At 43.0% G+C, this 23,853-nt stretch overlaps 1 protein-coding gene across 1 annotated transcript in view; it reads left to right on the forward strand.

Moving 5' to 3' along the window:
- LOC122553785 (dedicator of cytokinesis protein 2-like) overlaps window positions 1-23,853 on the forward strand; it is a 1,227,980-nt gene that overhangs the window by 67,142 nt on the left and 1,136,985 nt on the right. Inside the window, exon 2 of the mRNA XM_043698147.1 lies at window positions 8,382-8,465. Coding sequence (XP_043554082.1) covers window positions 8,382-8,465 — 84 coding nt within the window. The remainder of the gene's footprint in view (window positions 1-8,381; window positions 8,466-23,853) is intronic.

A 23,853-nucleotide genomic window follows, 5' to 3' on the forward strand; every position in this document is an offset into this window, starting at 1 on the left:
CCTAATATCTTAAAACTATGACCCCTCGTGTCAGTTAGTCCTGCGCTGAGGAAAAGCCTGTGGATATTAACTCTATCCATGCCTCTCATTACCTTGTATACCTCGATCAGGTCACCTCTCTTCCTCCTCTCCAGAGAGAAATGTCTGAGCTTAGTCAACTTCTCTTCATAAGACAAGCCCTCCAATTCAGGCAGCGTCCTGGTAAACCTTCTTTGTACCCTCTCCAAAGCCTCTGTATCTTTCTTATAGCAGGGCGACCAGACCTGGACACAATATTCCAAGTATGGTCTCACCAGAGACTTGTAGAGCTGTAGCAAAACCTCGCGGTTCTTAAACTCAATCCTCCTGTTAATGAAAGCCAAAACACCATATACTTTCTTAACAACCCTATCCACTTGGGTGGCAACTTTGAGGGATCTATGTACTTGACCACCAAGATGTAGTTTCCTCCCACAGCCCAAAAATGTGCAGGATAGGTGAATTGGCCAAGCTAAATTGCTAAGGGGTAATGTAGGGGTCTGGGTGGGTTGCTCTTTGGAGGGTCGGTGTGGACTTGTTAAGCCAAAGGGCCTGTTTCCACACTGTAAGTAATCTAATCTAATCTAATCAAATCCCTCTGTTCCTCCACATTGCCAAGAATTCTGTCTTTAATCCTATATTCAGCATTTGAGTTCGACCTTCCAAAATGCATCACTTCGCATTTGTCCAGGTTGCACTCCATCTGCCATTTCTCAGCCCAGCTCTGCAACCTATCTATGTCGCGCTGCAGCCTGCAATAGCCCTTGATACTATCGATGACACCTCCAACCTTTGAGTCATCTGCAAATTTACTCTACCTCCTCATCCAAGTCATTTATAAAAACCACAAAGAGCAGAGGCCCAAGAACAGAGTCCTGTGGGACCCCACTCAACCCTGACCTCCAGGCAGAATGCTTTCATCTACAACCACTCTCTGCCCTCTGTCAGCCAACCAATTCTGAATCCAGATAGCCAAATCTCCCTGTACCCCATATTTCCTGAATGAGCCTACCATGGGGAACCCTATCAAATGCCTTGCTGAAGTCCATATACACCACATCCACTGCTCGACCTTCATTGACCTGTCTCGTCACCTCCTCAAAGAATTCAGTAAGATTTGTGAGGCATGACCTGCCCCTCACAAAACTATGCTGACTGCCTTTAATTACTCTATGCTTTTCCAAATAGTCATAAATCCTATCCCTCAGAATTCTTTCCAAAACCTTGCTGACCACAGACTGACTGGTCTGTAATTGCCAGGGATTTCCCTATTAACCTTCTTGCAAAGAGGAACAACATTTGCCTCCTTCCAATCCTCTGGTGCGACTCCAGTGGAGGGTAAGGAGGCAAAGATCTTCGCGAGCGGCTTAACAAACTCCTTTCTCACTTCCCAGAGCAACCTAGGATAAATCTGGTCTGGCCCTGGGGACTTATCAATCTTAATGTTTGCCAAAATTTCCAGCACATCAACTTCATCAATCTTGGTCTGCTCAAGTCTGTTTCCCAGCTCCACAAAATTCTCATTCACAACAAGTTCCCTTTCCTTAATGAAAACTGAAGCAAAAAACTCATCAAGGGCTTCCCCTATCTGCTCAGACTTCACGTACAAGTTCCTTCCGCTATTCCTGAAGCCCTACCTTCTCCCTGATCATTCTCTTATTCCTCACATATGAGCAAAATGCCTTTGGGTTCTCCTAATCCTTCCTGCCAAGCCCTTTTCGTGCTTTAGGGAACATCTCCGAGACACCATTCCTGAAGCCCTACCTTCTCCCTGATCATTCTCTTATTCCTCACATATGAGCAAAATGCCTTTGGGTTCTCCTAATCCTTCCTGCCAAGCCCTTTTCGTGCCCTCTCCTGACTCTTGTCAGTCCATTTCTGAGCTCCTTTCTAGCAAGACTGTAATCCTCTAAAGCTGTGCTAGGATTTGCTACCTCTACCATATGTAAGCTGCCTTCTTCCTTTTGACGAGAAAATCCTTTGTTCTCGCCATCCAAGGTTCCTTATCCTTACCCCTTCTTACCTGGCTCAGAGGAACAAATTTGTGCATCACTCGCAACAACTGCTCCTTAAACCGTCTCCACCTGTCTGCTGTGCCCTTTCTGTGGAACAATTGCTCCCAGTCTGCATTTCCGAACTCCTGTCTGATAGCGTCATAATTTCCTTTTCCCCAATAAAATATCTTCCCTCAGTAACTGCTCCTTTCCCTCTCCAAGGCTATGGTAAATGTGAGGCCGTTGTGATCACCGTCACCAAAGTGTTCTCTCATCGTGAGATCTGACACCTGTCCTGGCTCATTGCCAAGCACCAAATCCAAAATGGCCTCTCCCCTCGTCGGACTGTCTACATACTGAGTAAGGAAACCCTCCTGAGCATGCCTGACAAAAACTGCTCCATCCAAAGCATCTGTACTAAGAAAATTCCAGTCGATATTGGGAAAGTTGAAATCACCCATACAACAACCCTGCTAAATCTGCATTTTTCCAAAATCTATGAGTTCTTCAATCTCTTCACTGTTCTTAGGGGTCTGTAGAAAACCCCCAATGAGATTGCTGTTCCCTTGCTGTTTCCACCTTCCTGCCCTATCAGCCATACCCGCTAATCTGAAAGCCCGCACAGGACTAAACAACGGAAGAGAAGAAAAGGAAAAAAAAAAGTGAAAACCTGAAAACTTACCAAGTTTACAGACTCTGAGTAAGGTTGGAGGAGGTGGGTGGGAGGTAGGCCCTACGGTGTAGGATCTCTGGTTTAGATCTCACCCACTTAAAAAGTTTCCAGCAGCCCTCGTTTCTCTCTTCCCTCTCTCCTCGCTGCTCTGTTCTAAAAATGTTGAGGCCTATGTTCAAAATCCCACCTGTTCCATGTGGAATAGTGTATGCAGGTCTCCCTGCTAGAGGAAATATGTTGTGAAATTTGAAGGGGTTCAGAAAAGATTAACAAGGATGTTGCCACAGTTATAAGGTTTGATCTATAGGCTGGGGCTATTTTTCTTGTCATGTCGGAGGCTGGGGGAGTGACCTTGTTGAGGTGTATAAGATCAGGAGGGGCATCGATAGAGTGAGTAGCTAACGCCTTTTCCCGAGGGCAGGGGAGTCCAAATGTAGAGCGCATAAGTTTAGAGTGCAAGGGGAAAGATTTAAAAGGGACCTTAGGGCAACTTGTTGTAGCAGAGGATGGTGTGTGTATGAAATGAGCTACCAGAATGATGTGGTGGAGGCGGGTATGATTACAACATTTTAAAAGGCATCTGGATAGGTACATGAATAGGAAGGGTTTAGAGGGACATGGGCTAAAGTCTGACAAGTGGGACTCAATCAATTTAGGATATCTGGTCAGCATGGATGAGCTGGACTGAAGGATCTGTTCCCATGCTGTACAACTCTATTACTCTGTGATTAAATGTGTAGTTACATCTCTGAACATGTTAATTAGAAAAGACGAGAGAGATAATTAATCATGTTGCATTGAGTTGCATTTGTGTATAGGACGGAGGCAATTTTCCACATTGTCAGGTGGACGCCAGTGTTGTAACTAAACTGGAACAGCTTGGCTGAAGTTGTACTTGGTTTTAGACCACAAATCTTGAGGATTATTGCTGGGATGTTTTGAGGGCCTGAAGCCTTTGAGGTGTCCAGGTTTAATGGAGCCATAATAATTGTAGCCTTTCAAAGATCATGAGGCCTCAAAGCATTTCATTTGAGAGTTATGGCGGGGCACAGTTATTTACAATATAATATATTAATGATTTGGATGAGGAAAATGAATGTACCATAGCCAAGTTTACAGAAGACGCAAGAACAGGTTGGAAGGCAAGTGGTGAGGCTGTCACAGAGTCTGCGGAGGTTAAGTGAGTGGGTAAAAACTTAGCAGGTGCAATATGATGTGAAGAAATGTGAGGTTAGGCAGGAAGAATAAAGGAGCTAAATGTTTATTTAAGTGAAGAAAGATTGCAGCGCAGAGGGATCTGGGAGTCCTCATCCATTAATCACACAAAGTCAATATAGAAGTTCCGCAGATATGAGGGAGGGCAAATGAGATGTTAGCTTTTGATTCAAAGAGAACAGTGTGTTAACATTTTGCTAAAACTCAAGCGATTAGTCAGGTCATGGCTGGAATACTGTGGACAGTTTTGCCCAGGAAAGATATACCGGTATTGGAAGTAGCTCAGAGAAGGTTCACTAGGTTGATACCAGTTACGCAGGGCCAGTCTTATGAGGAGAGGGTGAGTAGGTTGGACCTGTACTCATTGCAATCTCAACGAATGAAAAATGACCCTATTGAAATATGTAAGATTCCTCGGGAGCTTGGCATGGTCGAAACATAGAGAGTGTTGCCCCTTGTGGAGAGTCTAGGACCAGAGGGCATACGCTCAGTCAAAGAACTTGTCATTCTGGATCAGTGGTGCTGGAAGAGCACAGCAGTTCAGGCAGCATCCAACGAGCAGCGAAATCGACGTTTCGGGCAAAAGCCCTTCATCAGGAATAAAGGCAGTGTCATTGCTGTGTCCATTATTAAGAAAGACAGATTTTTAATCAGTCAGGAATCAAGGGTGAAGAAAAAGGCAGGAAAGTGGAGTTGAGGATTGTCAAATCAGCCATGATCTCATTGAGTGGTGGAGCAGACTCGATGGGCTGAATGGCCTCTTTCTGCTTCTACATCTAGTGGTCTTATTGCGTTAAAAGAATGACAAATGCTATTCTTGAGCCAGAACAGTTGCAATTTTTAAATTGTGTAAGATTAGTTTGGGCATAAGATACTTTCAATGGAACAACATTTGACATTGTCACTCTGAGCCACAATGGAAGTGAATGTTTTATATGAAATAAGTGACAATAACATTCTCTTGCATTTGAAAAGAAGTAAATGATTGCAACAGGCACGTTTGTTCCAGTTACACTACGGGAATTCACTGAGGCTCCTTACATAGCTCCTTCCAAACCCCATAATCACTTCATCTTGAAGGGCAAACAACTGCAGCACCTATAATTTCCCCTTCTAGCCACTCACCACTCATCTGTGTTCCTTTAGTGTCACTGGATCAAAATCCTGGAACTCCCTCCCTTATGGCATTGTGGCCTCCGTCTACAGAAAATGGACTGCAGCGGTTCAAGAAGGCAGCTCACCACCACCTTCTCAAAGGGCAATAACTGCTGGCCTACTCAGCAATACTCACATCACATCAATGAATAAAAATGGAAAGAACGTTTCTAAAACAAAAAATTCCATAGGCATGAGTTGAAGAATAGATTCTTACGATGCCTTTGTTAAATACATCCAAAACCACTGAAATAAAAAAAATCACGTTGAAAGAAAAATGTCATTATTACATTGCTGTTTTAGCCTTGGAATGATTTTGCTTTCCCCTTAATTTAACCATCTGTACTGCACCCCATTCATTATGAGCTGGTTCTAATCCACTGGCACATCTCTGCAAAACTGATGATAAAGTACAACCTTTTAAATGATTAAGGCTTCCCAACTCAGTCTCACTTGACTTCCCCCTCACTTGTTGAATGGGGCTCGCTATAAAGTCTGCCTGTCTGAGATGAGGCTCCTTTCTCCACTGCACCCTCACATTATCATCTAACGTCCATCACCCAGAGCTTCTCTGAAGACTTAATTGTAAGATGTCAGTGTTGTGCTGGCTTCTGCTAAAGAGTTTGTTTTTGAAGACTGCGAACAAATACCTCTTTAAATTCTTGTTAGTAACAGGCCTTTTTATGTCTAGTGCCAATGCATCAGACCTGTGCCAATCATTTTATTTTGGCTTCATTGTATCGGGGACCCAAGTGAACATCTGTTCCTATTAAGCTCGGCTGCCTTAAACAGCAGAGAGATTATTTGCTGGAAACAGGCCAAAGAATGTCTTGACTGCTGCAGGATGCGGCACACACCACTGTACGCATATAATTATGAGAAGATAGATGGAGGCGGTTCAGTGGGATTCAGTTTCATGAGGGATGGAATCTTGAGAGCTCATGGACAATTACACCAAATGCTTCCTGCATTCTGTTTCTCTTGACAACGCACGGCGAAATTCTTAGCTCGTGATTGAGGTGAAAGTAACGAATATCTAGTGCAGGCTATTGCAGAGCCTCTTGCTCCCCACTCAAGGGGTCTTTGTGCATGTGTCCTCCACATTTCCATTTCTTGCGCAGAGTCCAGGAGCAGACCCCAAATTGGCTTTTGAGAAAAATGCATGGGCCGGTGGCTGTTTGCAGTTCTGTGTGACCGTGGTGAAACCATGTGACGGCTTGCAGCTCCTCTTCTGCTGTGTGAATGGTCTGCTTTAGACCCACACTCTGATCGCAAGCCACTGTTTGAAGAAGGGTGCAGGTGGCATCTGTTGCCTCCACCACCGACACTCAGTAGCAGCAAAGTGTACTATCTACATGATTCATTCCAGGAGTTCACCAAAAATCCTCAGACAGCACCTTCCAAACCTGTGACCACTTCCATTGAAAAGAGTAACAAATATATGGGAACACCACCACCTGTGAGTTCCCTCCAAGTCACTCACCATTCTGAAGTGGAAATCTATTGCCGTTCCTTCACTGTCACTGGCTCAATATCCTGGAAGTCCCTGCCTAAGGTCATAGTGAGTCAACCCACAGCAGGTGGACTGCAGCAGTAAAAGAAAGCAGCTCATCACCACCTTCTCAACGGCAACTAGGGACGGGCAATAAATGCTGGGCCCAGCCTGCAATGCCCATGTCTTGCGAATAAGTGAAAAAAGGATTGGCACAGTGGTTGAGTGGTTAGCACTGCTGCCTTACAGCGGCAGGGACTGTGGCTCGACCCATGGGCAACTGTCTGTTTGGAGCTTACACGTTCTCCCTGTGTCTGCGTAGGTTTCCTTCGGTTGCTCTGGTTTCCTTCGGACAGTCCAGACATGTGCAGATCAAGTGGATTGGCCATGCTAGATTGCCCATAGTGTTCAAGGATGTGTGGGTCAGGTGGATTCGCCATGTTAACCTGCCCATAGTGTTGAGGGATGTGTAGGTTAGGTGGATTGGCCATAGGGAATGCAAGGTTACAGGGATAGGGTAAGGGGTCTGGGTCTGGATATGTGTGGGTTGCGATTCAGAGGATTGGTGTGAACTCAATGGGCTGAAGGGCCTGCTTTTACACTGTAGGGATTTTGTGATCTCCTGTGACCAGCCTGAGAATGACTACTGGAATCATCAGCAGGTCTGCACTGAGCTGAGTTGCTACTTTGACGCAAAGTTGGATCCATGTCCAGATGTTGTGGGAATGGCAATGCTTGCTGTGAATAGTGTGTTCAAGGCACCAGAATCGAGAGAGTGGTTCATTGTTGGAGTTGCTGGCTTTTGTATATAATAGGAAAACATTATCCATCTGCCCACTGATGTAGAGATAAAAATAAAATCATATTGATGAAGAGTAGGAGAGTTTAGCTATCAAAAATAATTTGCTGAATATGGATTGCTTGAGGCTGAGTTAACTGAAGCAAATAAAATTGTAAGGGCTCTAGGTGGGTTTTTCCAATTCAGTCTATTTTAGTAGCCAGCTGAGAGAGTTTTCAGTGAACTCAAAACGTTAACCTCTGCAGTCTTCCCAGAGACACTACCAGACCTGCTGAGTTTTTCCAGCAATTTATGTTTCTTCTCGGTTATAGATTTCAAAATAATTGATGGAAGGATTACAGGGGAGCTAAGGAAATTGCAAAGGATGGTAGGGGTTTAGTATTTACTTGTCACAGGACAGTCCTTACAGTCAAAGAGTTGTTAGATATACACTGGAATTGCAAGAACATAGAAGGCAACATATTTAGTGTTTAAAAGGGAGATTAGCCTGGAGATTAGCTCTTCCTTTCTCGGCAAGCATGTTTACAATGGGCCAAATGGTCTCTTTTTTTTTTGTAACGCTCTCTGGAGTGGGACCGAAGCCCACAGTTTCCATGACTCAACAGCAAAAGTGCTACCCACTGAATCAAGATTAATACCTTTCAGCACTTTGCTGCTTGTGGAGTTGTGTAACACCAGCATGCCTGCACTCCAAAGATAATTCATCATGTGAAGACAATTCAGTGTGATAAGGCACTATGTATAAATGTAAGTATTATTAATTTATCTCTCAGGTCTGTTTACTCTGCATTCATTTCAGACTCTGCCATTTGAGATTAAATATTTCCTTCTGAATAGTAATCTACGCCATCACCTAATGACTACTGTGTCAGTATATCGTATCTTTTACTACAGCACCATTCAACAGAACATTTTGTATTCCATTTTTATTAATGTCAATTTGAACCATAAATCTTTCATCTTGTGTTTGTTATGTCACTTTTTCACCAAATCCTACTTTCTCCCTAACTTTTTGTTCTTTTTTTTGTAACCCAGCTGTGTGGAATTTCAAAGGGACACATGAGCATCATATCCCTCTCCAAATCGGAGATACAGTCAACATCCTCCAAACCTGCGAAGGTGAGTGTGCAATCGTTACAAAGTCCAGGTTTGTGTCAGGTTTAATGCTGACGTTTCTGGTGTAAATCCTTCTGAGGCAAACAAGCGGGCAAGTGAGAGCAGCCAGCTAACTGAAGGTATCTCGGTGTTTCCTGGATGGTGTGAAACAATTCAGTCAGGTTGACCAAGCATTCATGTCGGGTTATATCTCAAAGCGTTTAGGGTGATGTGTAAAGGTAGGAGTGGTATCCTGAGGGGGGAATTGAGGTTGTTGCTGTTTTACTTAAGACTAAAAGAAATTTTAAAAATAATAGAATTATCTCATAGAGGGCTATAGCACAAAATGAGGCCATTCAAGGCAGCGTACGCTTTTCCAGAGAACAATATATCTTGCAATTCTTATTCCTTCAGGCACTTATCCAGTTCCCTTTGGAAAGCTACTATTAAATCTAGTCTAACCCACATATCACCCCTCCTATCTTCGTCTATTCCCGAGGTTCCAGGCATTACAGAAGATAGTCTTTGGCCAATATAGAATCATAGAGTCATATAGCAGGGAAACAGACCCTTTGGATCAACTCAACTAAGTTTCCCAAATTAACCTAGTCCCACGTGCCTGCATTTGGCCCATATCCTTCTAAACGTTTCTCATACATGTACCTGTCCAAATGTCTTTTAAATGTTGTAATTATACCTGTACCGACCACTTCATCTGGCACATGTAATATCAAGAAATGTTTCAAGGCATCGGACGTTGCAAAGTTTATTAGCTTGAATGATATTTTGGAAATAATATTGAAGACTTGTGCTCTGAAATTAGCCAAGTCCCCTAGCCAAGTTGTCCCAGTAAAGCTATAGCACTGACAACTGCTTGACAGTGCAGAAAAGTGTTTAGCCATGTCATGTCCACAAAATACATGACATATTCCATTCTGCAAATAAACGGTCTATTCTTGATAATCAGTCAAATGATGGAAGGTGTGGTTGACTGTGCTATCAATATCACTTAGCAATAACCTGCTCTTTGGCATTTCCTGTGCTAGCACCTTCGAAACCTGCACCCTCTTCCACCTTGAAAGATAAGTACAGATGTATTGGAACACTGCCATCTGCAAGTTCTTATCTCGATGTCACATATCATGCTAATGTGGAACTAATATTGCCGTTCATTCAGGGAGTCCCTCTCTAACTGCTCTGAGACTCTACCTAGACCATATGGACTGCAGTGTTTCACCATCATCTTAAGGACATTTGGGGATGGACAATAAGATCCAGCTTGGACAGTAAAGCCTGTGAAATAATACGTGACAAAAAAAACAGACAAATCCACACCATGGTTCTACCCAACAATGAGCTTTTAAACACCGGGATCTTTTTGTCTGTATTTACTTAATCTAATTGTTCCTGATTTTTGCACCTCTGTCAAACATTCTTCTGGCCTTTATACACCATGTTCACCAACTCCACTTTCCTCCATCTATCTGAAATTGCTTGTCTTTGGAACCACTTCCAGTGAATTTATTCTGTATCTTCTACCAAGGCTCCTCATCCTTCCTAAACTCTGGTTCTGAGTTGAGCACATAATATTCCAGCTGGGGAGAAGCTAATCTTTTGAGTCTGGCCTTTGCCTGATTTACTAGCCTGTACAGCCTATGCCTGACTCAATTATAATTGAGTGCAATTTGGATTTTGAATGGGTTAAATTAGGGGCCAGGATCGTGTATCTAATTTATAAAGCCCAGCAGTCCCTTTGCTGTATTAACTGCGAGTGCTTACTTGTCGGTTGTCTTCAATTATCTCTGTGTAAAGGCCCTGAGGTCTCTCTGTTCTTGCATACTTGTGGGATTTTCAAATCAATCTGTTCAGTGGTGTTGCTACACATCTCTGGAGAAGGAAAGAGTTGGGCCTGGCCTTCAGGCTCAGAGGCTGGGACATTGTAAACGTCTTGGGGCATAGTGGCAATGTTTAATCATATTATGTTTTTCATGTTAAACCTCCCTCATTTTGCACCTGGCATTCCATTAAGGCTCTGTCTTCTTTTGACTCTTCCTTGCTGTTTATTACATTTTATTATCTGAATGATGGCAGTTTAGGAAAAGGTGAGGTGCAACAAGGGAACAGTCACTGAAGATTGGCATGCAGATGCATCAGGCAGTGAGGAAAGCTAATGGGACATGCTGGCCTTCGTAGTGAGAAGCTTTGAGGATAGGAGTAGGGATGTCTTGCAACAGTTAACAGGGCCTTGGTGAGGCCACACCTTCTGTATTGTGTTGATCTCCTACTTTGAGTAAGGACATTCTCATTATTGAAGGAGTCCAGCGAAGGTTCACTAGACTGATTCCCGGGATGGCAGGACTGACCTAGGAGGAAAGACTGGATCAACTGGGCTTGTACTCACTGGAATTAAGAAGAATGAGGGAGGGATCTCAAAGAAACATATAAAATCCTGATGGGACCAGACAGGCTAGATGTGGGAAGACTGTTCCCGATGTTGGGTAAGTCCAGAACTAGGGGCTCACAGCCTAAGAATAAGGGGTAAGACATTCAGAATTGAGATGAGGAAGAATTTCTTCACTCGGAGAGAGTTGTGATTCTGTGGAATTCTCTCCCACAGAAAGCTGTTGGGGCCAGATCATTAGATACATTCAAGAGGGAGCTGGACGTGGCCCTAGCACTTAAAGGGATCAAGGGTGGTGGAGATAAAGTAGGAATGGAATACTGACAATGCATGATCAGCTATGATCACATTGAATGGTGGCGTAAGCGAAAAGGGCTGAATGGCCTACTCCTGCACCTATTTCCTTTGCTTCAAATGTGTCCTGTGCAAATTGTGCTCTGTATTTCAAATCCAAGGAATTAATGTCTTTCAAAAGCAACAGTGGTCTGAACGTTGAACCTTAAGGAATTCCATTGTTACTTGATGAAGGTATACAAAAACAGGCATTCCCTATGGATTAAAGGATGAGAGAGAACGATTACCTAGAATGTGTCAGGAAATGCTCACCTTACAGCAGAAGATATTTAATCGAGGTGTTGGAAATTGTAAATTTTAATCCTGTGTATTGGGCGAAACTATTTCCATTGAGAGGAGAGTTGGAAAAGAGAAGATAGATTTGAAACAATTTGCAAAACGTCACAGAGAGACGTGAAGAACATATTTTACCCAATGAGCTATGTTCTGCAAATCACTGTCTCAAAGGCAGTACAAAATTAAAAATCACACAACACCAGGTTATAGTCCAACAGGTTTAATTGGAAGCACTAGCTTTCGGAGCGCCACTCCTTCATCAGGTGGTTGAAGGAGCGGTGCTCCGAAAGCTAGTGTGCTTCCAATTAAACCTGTTGGACTATAACCTGGTGTTGTGTGATTTTTAACTTTGTCCACCCCAGCCCAACACCAGCATCTCCGAATCAAAGGTAGTAGAAAGAGATTCAATAGTAGCCTTGAAAAAGGAATTGATTATGTACTTAAAAAAAAAACAAAATGTTGAGCCACGCTTTGAGGAGGAGAACAGCTTTCCATCTCTTTCAAAAGTCAATATAAGTCCCTATTGAAATGGGGTCTCCTTTGTGTCGTGTGAATCAATGAGTCCATGATAGTACAGTCAAGGTAGAGATGTTACAGAATGAATGATGGGATGAAAAATGGATAAAATGGTTATTGAATTTACAAAATGTGAAGAATTACATTATGACTGTGGAGCATCTCCAAAACAGGAGATTCTCCACAGGCTTGAATTTTGGATTTGGGGAATTGAACTGTGGCTGGAGTATCTATTGTGCAACCATATGGACTATGTGGACAGCCCATATGTGGAGGTAGTCACACTGCAGGTTAGAAATGCGCAGGTAGCATGAGAATGGGTAATTTTAAGACAGTCATGGACAACCAGGCAGCTAGTGCAGGAGTCTTCCTGAGTACATGGAGTAAACCCCTCTGTAGATTTTCCTCTATAGGTTTTCTCTTGGTTGGTTTTGATGTTTTGCTCTTCAGAGAGCTCTTCAACTTGCAATCTATATTTGTGGATCTCCTTCTAACTATTAAAAATGTCCGTTTTTATACCCAAAAGCATTGGAACATTTCATTGGTTTTAATATTATCAAAATACTAAATTCAAGTTTGATTTGATTTTGATATCTTGGAGCATAATTTAAACTGGCCGAAATTGAATTTGTCTTTGTTTCGTGGTAACAAATAGCTGCTGCTATTTGTTTCAACCAAGCATTATACTCTTACTTTGTTCAGGACTCTGTGCTTTGTAATTTCTTGGTAGCTTTTCACCCCTCTGAAAGGTACGGTACACCTCTACAGCTTCATAACATATATCATATTTGTTCAGTTCCATTTTGCATATTTGTGAGGTTGATGGTTACTCAGGGAATGTAGCCAGAGTCAAGATCATTGATGAAAGAGCACTAGTTATCAGAGAATCTATTGTCAGACCATTAGATGGCTCTCTCTGGGATGGTGTGATGCCTCCCTGGTGGCAAACTCAAAGTTGTCATAAAGTGGCAGCAAGACCACTTTCTCAAGAAGAGGGGTCAGTGAGAAATTGTTGCTACAAACAATTAGGCAAGAGGTGAGGTTCTGAAAGTAGAATTCAGGAAGGAAATTAAAACAATCAATTTGCCAAAAATAGTAATTTCTTCTTCAATTAGGAGGTCATAGAATCATAGAGATTTACAGCATGGAAACAGACTCTTTGGTCCAACTCGTCCATGCTGACCAGATGTCCTAAATTCATCTAAAATTCATCTAGTCCTATTTGCCAGCATTTGGCCCATATCCCTGTAAACCCTTCCTGTTCCTGTACCATTCAGATGCCTTTTAACTGTTGTTATTGTGCCAGCCTCTACCATTTCCTTTGGCACCTCATTCCATACACTCACTTTTTTCTGTGTGAAACAGTTGCCCCATTGCTCCCTTTTAAGTTTTTTTCCTTCTCACCCTAAACCTATGCCCTCTAGTTCTGGACTCCCCGACCCCAGGGAAAAGACCTTGTCTATTTATCTTATCCATGCCCCTCATGATTTTATAAACCTCTATAAGGTCACCTCTCAGCTTCCGATGCTCCAGGGAAAACAGCTCCAGCCTGTTCAGCCTCTCCCTATAGCTCAAACCCTTCAACTCCGGCAACATTCTTGTAAATCTTTTCTGAACTCTTTCAAGTTTCACAACATCCTTCCTACAGGAGGGAGACCTATAGGTGTTTTTAGAACCATAGGTGTTTAGAAGGACGAAGGAAATGGAAAACAGAATATGAATGCAATCTAGCAAAAAACATAAAAATGTATAGCAAAAGCTTCTGTAGCTATGTAAAGTTATAAAGATGAGTCCATTACAGGTAGTCAGAAGAACTTATAATGGGGAAAGAGAAATGATGCAGAAGCGAAATGATGACTTTGTATCTGTTCTGAAAAGGAAGATGCAAGAAGTCTCCCAGAATTAGAAATCTAAGTGACTAAGGAGAATGAGAAATTAAAGTTTGTACAGGAGAAATTAATGAGGCTGGAAGTTGATCAGTATCTGGACATGATATTCAAAATCCCAAAGTGTTGAAGGAGATGGTTTTAGAGACAGTCGATGCATTTTCCATCTGCATATATTCTGGAATGATTTCTACAGATTAGATGCTTGCAATTATCACCCCATTACTTATGAAGGCAGCAGGAAAGGAAACGGTGATAAGATAATCCGGACCTGGGCACCAGGCATGCAACACATTCTGTGGGACTGTCGATCCTGGCCACAGAACAGTGTCGATTCCTCTGACGATACTATCCCCAATTACAACTAGAACATAGAAAAGTACAGCACAGAACAGGCCCTTCAGCCCACAATGTTGTGCCGAGGATTATACCTAATCTAAAATAAAATAACCTAACCTGCGTACCCCTCAATTCACTGCTATCCATGTGCATGTCCAACGGTTACTTAAATGTCCCTAATAACTCTGCTTCCACCACCACTGCTGGCAATGCATTCCATGCATTCACAATTTTTGCATAAAGAACCTACCTCTGATGTCTCCTCGATACCTTCTTCCTAATATCTTAAAACTATGACTCCTTGTGCCGGTCAGTCCTGACCTGGGGAAAAGTTTCGGGCTATTGTCTCTATCCATGCCCCTCATTGCCTTGATCAGGTCACCTCTCTTCCTCCTTCTCTCCAGAGAGAAGAGTATGAGCTTAGTCAACCTTTCTTTGTAAGACAAGCCCTCCAATCCAGGCAGCATCCTTCTCTTGAACCTGTGTAACAGTGCCATCGTCAGTTTACTCATCCTCCTGCAGTGCCCACTCTCATCATAGAGAGAGCAAGAATCTCAAATCTGTTCAACCAATTCAAGGGCTGAGACTCCCTTAGCAGTATTTCCTGGATCCCTCTACCTATTTTGCTTGTAGTCACACCCTCCTGTCTCTGACTACTGACCCATTTTGAGGTAGTCCATCTAAGGGTATGACATCCGCCTGAAACATAACACCCTCTTAACTCATCCCTTCCCTGATACTCAAATTTCTGCTCATCAACTCTGAACTGCGTTTCCTCCTGTAACCAACCCTTACGACAGATGTGGTCACTACAAACCACAATGGTCTCCACCAAATCCCATTATCATGCAGGTACAACATATCGCTGGTCCGGCATCTCTATTTTAATTACTGACTTCATAATTTGATTTTTAAATATTTTCTATTTCAGTTTGTAGCCTGTAAATATCTCTCTGATTTACCTTCAATCTTCAACCTATAATAGATTGTCAAATTAGTAGCTATCACCAATAAAAGAACTTATGGTTTACCTGTCACGTTACTCTTTTGTGATGGGTCCCTGATCCTGGGCTGTTAATTTATCCAGTTTAAACAAATTAGATTACATTACATTACAGTGTGGAAACAGGCCCTTCGGCCCAACAAGTCCACACCGACCCGCCGAAGCACAACCCACCCATACCCCTACATTTACCCCTTACCTCACACTACGGGCAATTTAGCATGGCCAATTCACCTGACCTGCACATCTTTGGACTGTGGGAGGAAACCGGAGCACCCGGAGGAAACCCACGCAGACACGGGGAGAACGTGCAAACTCCACACAGTCAGTCACTTGAGGCGAGAATTGAACCCGGGTCTCTGGCGCTGTGAGGCAGCAGTGCTAACCACTGTGCCACCGTGCCACCCACAACTATGTTGCCAAACATACAACTATGAGCCAAAAAGAAATCCAAACAAAAAGAACCAGTTCCCCTCCGCACCAAATTCTCACACTGCGTCCAAATTACTCGAACTATATACTCACTTGGGCTGTGTCTCACTGTGGATTTGATCGCTTTTCCTGACCGTGGGAAGCTTACCGAAAGCTTTTGTTAGATTTTGGAAATCTACAATACAACAGCAACTGATGGATGATATGATGCTGTAGACTTATTCAATTCACCAAATGACATTCAAATATTAAGGAAAATTCCACTTTGCGTTTTCCAGAAGTAAAGACCCTTAAGTCAAATAAGTGCATGTGACAGTGCTTTAATATATTGGTTATACTTGGCTAAATAAACTTTCCTCTTTACTGCTTCGATAGCTGATCGCACAGACTAATGGTGTAAAGGTTAATTAAAGAGACACCCAATGACCATCAGTCACTGCACTTCTCAGGAATTACAATACAAGGAAATTTAGATTAGATTATTTACAGTTTGGAAACAGGCCCTTGGGCACAACAAGTCCACACCGACCCGCAACTCACCCAGACCCATTCCCCTATATTTACCCCTTCACCTAACACTACGGGCAATTTAGCGTGGCCAATTCACCTGACCTGCACATCTTTGTGGGAGCAAACTAGAACACCCGGAGGAAACCCACGCAGACACTGGGAGAATGTGCAAACTCCATACTGAGAGTCGCCTGAGGTGGGAATTGAACCCGGGCCTCTGGCACTGTGAGGCAGCAGTGCTAACCACTGTGCCACCATGCCGCCCACTTTTAAACCATGTAATTATGAATTGAAATGAATTGGATTGAATTCAGCGCATGCAAAACTGAGCAATTGCACTGACTGAAAAACTCAATCCAAAATCAACCTGAACTCTTTGTTAAAAAAAATCTTATACGTGCTGAGAGGGGTCAGGCAATGTCTGATTTACAGAAGTCAGGGCAGTAAGAAATAATCTAAAACTGAACAAGCAACAGTAATGATAGTCAGGACTCTGAAGATCACTTTGAACACCTTGGGGATGTTAAATTCACCTGGCCTGCACCAGATCATCATAGGAGGACAAATATGCATTCATTCAAGATTTAGTGCACCCTATTGCTGGGTCTACTTTCTGCTCCTGAGTTGGAAGAAAGCAAAGTAGAGAAGGGCTAACTTTTTATATTCACTTGTGGGACATGGGGTCACTGGCTCGGCCAGCATTTATTGTCTGTCCCTGGTTGTCCCTTGAGAAGGTAGTGGTGAGCTGCCTTCTTGAACCGCTGCACTCCATGTGCTGTAGGTGAACCCACAATGCCCTTAGTGGGGGGAATTGATGCAATCACTTTCACAACTTCTGAATACCGTACTTTGAAGCAATGCAGCCAATGAGTCACTTTTAAGATGGAGTCACTCCTGTTTGTAGATAGAGTCTTTGAGTTGTACAGCTCTGAAACAGACCCTTCAGTCCAACGCATCCATGCTAACAAGTAACCTAAATATATCCAGTCCCATTTGCCAGTGTTTGGCTCATATCCCTCTAAACCCTTCCTATTGATATGCCAATCCGGGTGCCTTTTAACTGTTGTAATTGTACCAGCCTCCACCACTTCCTCTGGCAGCTCATTCCGTACACTCACCAACCTCCGTGTGGAAAATGTTGCCCCTTTGGACCCTTTTGTATCATTCCCTTCTCACCTTAAACCTAAGCCCTATAGTTTTGAACTCGCCTACCCTGGATAAGAGACCTTGGCTATTTATCCAATCCAAGCCTCTCATGATTTTATGAGCCTCTATAAGGCCATCTTTCTGCCTCCAATAAACAGTCAGAAACAGCGTCAGTGGAATGAATGTGTGATTGGTTGAGGGATATCAATGGGCAGTAAAACAGAAACTCCCCTGACAAGAGTCTAATATTGACCATGAATACATTGCTAATTGTTGGGAAAAGCCCATCTGGTTCACTAATGCCCTTAGAGAAGGAAACAGCCATCCTCAGGTCTGGCCTACATGTGACCCCAGACCCACAGCAATGTGATTGACTCTGAACTACTGAGATCTGTGCACGTCTCCAGTTCTGGCCTTTTGATTTCTCTGATTTTAGTTGCCATGCCTTCAGTTACCTGGATTCTTTGTTCTGGAAGGTCCCTTATAAATTTCTCTGCCTCTTTGTCTGTCTCTCCTCTTTTAAGGCATCCTTCAAAACCTAACTCCTCACCCTATGTCGCCTGAATGCCGAATTTTGTTTGATAATCCTCAAGCTGACGCGCTGGGGAATTTTTTTATTCATTCATGGGATGTTGTTGGCTGGGCCAGAATTTATTGCCTTTTCTGTCTGCCCCTTGTGAAGGTGGTAGTGAACTCCCCCCGTTAAAATGCAGACATTCATTTGGGGTGAGTAGGTACTGCACTGGGCAATCAGGTTTTTTAACGTTTTGTGACTTTGGGAAGCATGATTTTTTTTTTGTCTCATCTTGCTGTTGATCCCAATAGTCAGCTGTTCGAAAGATTTCAGTCAGGATAACATTGCCATCTCATTACCATGGACACAGGGCTCCTCAGGCATTGGATAATCTACTGCCACTAAACTTACTGCCACTAAACTTACTGCCACTAACACTGGTCTTGGTCAGAAGCCAGACCCCACATGGTGCTGGCAGGATTCATTGAGAAAGCCTGTTGCAGTCCTGTGATTGAACATTTGAATAAATCCAGCACGGACCCATGCACTAGTCATTTCTCATTATATTCCCGAAAATCTCTTGATGGTCATGTTGAAAATGAAAAGTGCCAGATGGCATCTGGAAGAAAAACAAGTTGATGACCAATATAGAGGTTTTAATTAAAAACAAAAAAATGACATAAAGATATATGGGCAACAGGAAAAGCATTGCAGAATTGGATGGATGTTTTATGAATTACATTGACATTAAGTCAATCAAGTCTGTCTTATATCTCTTCTGGCTCTCGCATCGTGTTAACTGTTTCCTGCATCTTTTCTCCCAGCCTCCCATTTTGTTACTTTTGGTTTTTTTTTCATCGGACTGTTAGAAGTTTGAGGGGTGACCTTGGAGAAGTTTAAAAAATCATGAGGTGTATAGAGAGGTTGAATAGCAAAGACCTTTTCCTTGGGGTGGGGGAGTTCAAAACTAGCAGACGTATTTTTAAGGTGAGAGCAGGAGGATTTATAAAGGACATGAGGGGCAACTTTTTTCCCACCAGGTGAGTCATGTGTGGAATGAAAGTCCAAAGGAAGTGGTGGATGTGGGTACAATTACAACAGGTAAATGACATTTGGATAAGTCCATGAATAAGCAATGTTTGGAGGGATATGGGTCAAGTGCAGAGAGGTGTGGCCAGTTTAGTATAGGAACATGGTCGATGTGGACTGGTTGGGATGAAAGATCTGTTTCCCTGCTGAATGATTCTATGACTCCCCACACTCCTACCATCGCCATGTAATATACTAGGAGACACAGAAACACTGAGTGCCGAATTTTGTTTGATAATCCTCATGCTGAGGATTTGTTTTATTCATTCATGGGATGTTGTATCTGCAAAAAAAAAAGATGAACGACAGTGGAAGATTGACCTTCATCTCAAAGGGTATCTGCAAAGTGAGGAATTGCTGTTCAGTTGTGGAACCTTAATCAGATCTCATCTGGAGTGCTGCATTCCATTCTCAATACTGCATCGACAGTAAAATGATCTCAGCTTCAACATAAAGGAATCTTGCTACAGTGTTATTGGGCTTTGGTAAGGCCACACTGGGACTGTGCAAGATCTCCTCAGGGAAGAATATATTGGCCTTAGAAGAAGGTGCAATAAGGAGTGACTGGAGTGATGCTTAACATGTAGGGGATGTCCTGTGAGGAAAGATTGAATTGACAAGGTGCATGTTCTCTGTTGTTTAATAGAATGGAGGTGATCGTAAAAGCTATCAAGGGTCTTGACAGGGTAGAAGCTGTGGCTGGAGCTCCAGAGTCCATAGCTCAATGCTGCAGTCTCAAAATACTTTTTAGATTGTTTAAAGGATGTGGGTGTCATTAGCTGGGCCAGCATTTTTCCCCCACCATCTGTTAGGCAAGGATTTGAACCTGGGTCTCCAGAGCACTACCAGGATCTCTGGATTAATAGTCTAGCAATAATAACACTAGACCATCACCTCCCCTTAAGTTTTTGGCTGTTTTAGGCTGAGGTAATGAGAAACCATTTCACTCAGGGAGTTGTGAATCTCTGGAAATTTCTAATCCTGAGAACTGTGGGCGATCAGTTGCTGTGCATGTTCAAGGCAGAGGCTAATTATTAAGGGAATTAAGAGATAGCAGGGTTAGGACCAGAACATGAGTTATAATTGAATGGCAGAGCAGACTTAAAGGGCTAATGGCTTACGTCACCTCTGTTTTTAGATACTGAATACAACCTGGGGAATTATGAGCTGCACATCTTTGATAACAATAACTCTTTGCATTTAGAACCTATCTGCGATGAAGGCTTATGATGTGTTATATGGAAACTTGGGTTTGAAAGTGGATCAGATTATATAGCAGGTATGGTCAGAAGGGGAAGACACAATCTTATTGTCATTTTAGATTTTGTTCTGAATGTGTTCAGGGTGTTGGAAGTCTTTTTTTTTTAAATGCATTTTAATAAGGTGGCTCAACTTTCCAGGTGAATACTTCAGTGCATTAGGCAAAAAGGGTAGAAGGAATAAAAAACTGTCATTGTCCAACATGAGTCTAATATCACAAAGACACAAACATTCAGAATCATCAGTCGCTCAATAAGTTGGATTCATTTGAAGAGAAAATACAGGCAGCAGCAGAAGTGATGTCAGTTTAACAATCTCCATAACATCTGTGCTGAGGGGGCTGCCTAGGTGGCTTAAAGGTCAGTAAGAGTAAAGTTCCAGAAACTGAAAGCTATTGAAGAGAGAATTTTCGAGAACATATGTTAAATAATAAGTAGGGCTGAGGTGGAAGCTTGTTTAAGGATCTCAAGCAGAGACATTAACGAAAGGAAATAGCATGGAGTGAATGCAGAACTTTGACAAGATGAAACTGATCACAGTCATGGCAATGGAATAATGAGCTTTAAAGTAGATTTTTCATTGAAGTTTGAGTGTCTGTTCAGTTGTTGATTAAAAGGGTTGAATTTTTATTTCTGATATTTGTAATAAGACTGTTTCAAATTGTTCTTGTACAGTGTGACATGGTTTATTATTAGCTTGTGTGCAATAAAGTTAGGTTTTCTTTTTTCAAAAGTACATCAGTAGTGTCTTGTGAAGGTTTTCAGTGACTGATAGTTTTTAAAGTTCATGACCATATCAAGCCAGGCTTCACACTGCAATTTGACTTACCCAGTATTACCATCAGCTGGGATAATACCACACCTTTTGACCTTGGGTGGTAGGGTGGGTCAGTGGTTAACATGGCTTCCTCACAGTCGGTGACCCAAGTTTGATTCCGCCCTCTGCCAATGTGTGTGGAGTTTGCACATTCTCCCCATGTCTGCATGGGTTTCCTTCAGGTGCTCCGGTTTCCCCCCCACAGACCAAAGATGTCCAGGTTATGTGGATAGGCCATAGTGTCCCAGGATATGTAAGCTGAGTGGATTAGCCATAGTTAATGTGGGTTTACATATGGTAGGGAGCTGAGTCTGGGTGGGATGCTGTTCAGTGGATCGGTGTGTACTCAATTGGCCGAATGGCCTGATCACAGTGTAGGGATTCTATAATTCTGTAATGTTCCAACTATACAGTAAGTTTACTAAGCAAAACTTTCCACTGAGTCTAATAAGGAGCTGTTCGAACAGGGTGGACAAAGGTTTGCTGGACAAAGCAGGTTTTAAGATGTGCTATGGAGATGTTAGGGAGGGAACTGTGTAACTCAGGGGCTTTGTCTCTGGAGCCACGATTGATAGGGGATGAGGAAGTAAAATGGAAAATGACTCAGAAGCCAAAATAGTGTGATGCACTCGAAGTTACAGGATTGAAAGTGATGAATTTTGAGGGCTACAGACATAGGGCTGGAGATTAGTCCCATTCTGGAATCAGTACAGACGCAATGGGTCGAATGGCCATCATCTGTGTAAAATCTAAGATTGTATGGTTGGGCTGGGGAAGGTTGGTAGGAATGAAGGCACAGCCATGGAGGGACTCAAAACGAGGGAAAAAAAAATACTGAAACTGGTGTTTCTGGGTGCGGAAGCTATAATGGGACAATGGGACATAGTGTGCATTAAAACCCAGTTTAGGTTATGGAGGGTTGAAGATGGGAATCAAGCCAAAAGAACATTGGAATTATCCAGTCTGGAGCTAAAGAAAGCTCATCAGGTGTTGTGATTGGAAGAGATGTTTAAGATGCCTTCCCAATTTCAAGGTTTTTTTTTAATAGAATCCCTATGTTGTGGAAACAGGCCATGGGGCCCATCAAGTCCACACCAATCTTCTGCAGAGTATCCCATCCAGACACACTCCCCCATGCTATCCCTGTAACCCTGCATTTCTCATGGCTAGCCTGCACACTATGGGGCAATTTTAACATGGCCAATCCCCCTGACATGCACATCTTTGGACTGTGGGAGGAAACCCACACAGACGCAGGGGGAGTGTGCAAACTCCACACAGACAGTCACCCGAGGCTGGAATTAAACCCAGGTTCCTGATGCTGTGAGGCATCATGCCATCTCCAAAGAGTTGGATTTAAAACTGGGATCTGCCGCACATTTTCTCCCGCCTCTGTATAGTAACCCTCCTTCTTCCTCTCTTCCTAACCTGTTCCGGCTCCGCTTCCCTTTTTAGGTTACTGATGCCGGGGGGAATGAGTCAGCCAGCTGCTGGGAATGAGTACAGGGTCCACAGACTCATCTCAGACAATCTGTTCCCGATCATATTCAGCTGGATGGCGTTTGGAATCTGCTCTCTGCTGCTGCAATTGCACGCTGTCTCCACCAATCAATCCTCTCTTGTTAATGTAACTGGCTTGGGGTGTTTCTGCTTCTACATAAAAAAAAACAAACTGTGCATTTTGCCATCGAGCAGTCCCATGGTAACAGTTCCAATGCAGAGGTCAGAACACAACCTATCCTTATAAACAACTCGAGGCTACATTTGCTTAGTACCAATCCCAGTAGGGGTCTGAATCTACACACACACTTCTGTCAGGGTCACCGAGGTCTGGAATTCCCTCTCCATCTGTCATACAAAAAACAATTTACATTTGACGCAGTAAGACAAAGCAAGGTACTTTAAAGATTTATTATCTGCCAGAATTTGACACAGAATCAGTAAAGACAGCTGACCAAAGGGATAGGCAAAGCGCTGGGTTTTAAGTAACATCTTAAAGGCAGAGAGAGGGAGAGGGGGCTAAAAAGAGAGGGTTTAGTGAGGGGAATTTCCGGAGGTTGGAATCTGAACATTCAAAGCATGCTTCCAAAAGTGGGGCGAAGAGCTCATGGTGTACAAAATCAAGAATTGCAGGAACACTCTGGAAGTGATCTTAGCCAATGAATTGATTTGACCCACCTCATGAGTGGTATAGAGAATATTTGGTCACCTGTCCTGTTATGTTCAGTTTTGGCTCTGTATAAATTTGTAAAATCTGATTATTAGTTTCTTTTCACTTTTCCCCCTCTCACCCCCCTTAGAACCACCTCAGGTTAAGATGCAATACAAATGCAAGTTGGGGAGTTTGAGAATGACTCGGAAGGGAATGTGGAAGCAATACTGTTCCTACACAGCAGCTGCTGTCGGTGAGGTCACAGGCTTGAGAGATAGAATATAGAATGTTACAGCGCAGTACAGGCCCTTCGGCCCTCGATGTTGCACTGTCCTGTGGAACCAATCTGAAGCCTGTTTATCCTACGCTATTCTACTTTCATCCATAGGTTTATCCAATGACCATTTAATTGCCTTTAAAGTTGATGAGTCTACTACTGATGCCAGCAGGGTATTCCATGCCCCTACTACTCTCTGAGTAAAGAAACTACCTCTGACATCTGTTCTACATCTGTCACCCCTCAATTTAAAGCTATGTCTCCTCGTGGTAGCCATCATCCTTCAAGGAAAAAGACTCTCTCAGTCCACCTGATCTAACCCTCTGATTATCTTATATATCTCAACTAAGTCACCTCTTAACCTTCTCTCTAATGAAAACAGCTTCATGTCCCTCAGCCTTTCCTCATAAGACCTTCCCTCCATACCAAGCAGCGTCCTAG

The sequence above is a fragment of the Chiloscyllium plagiosum genome, chromosome 1, assembly GCF_004010195.1.
Source record: "Chiloscyllium plagiosum isolate BGI_BamShark_2017 chromosome 1, ASM401019v2, whole genome shotgun sequence".
NCBI lineage: Eukaryota > Metazoa > Chordata > Chondrichthyes > Orectolobiformes > Hemiscylliidae > Chiloscyllium > Chiloscyllium plagiosum.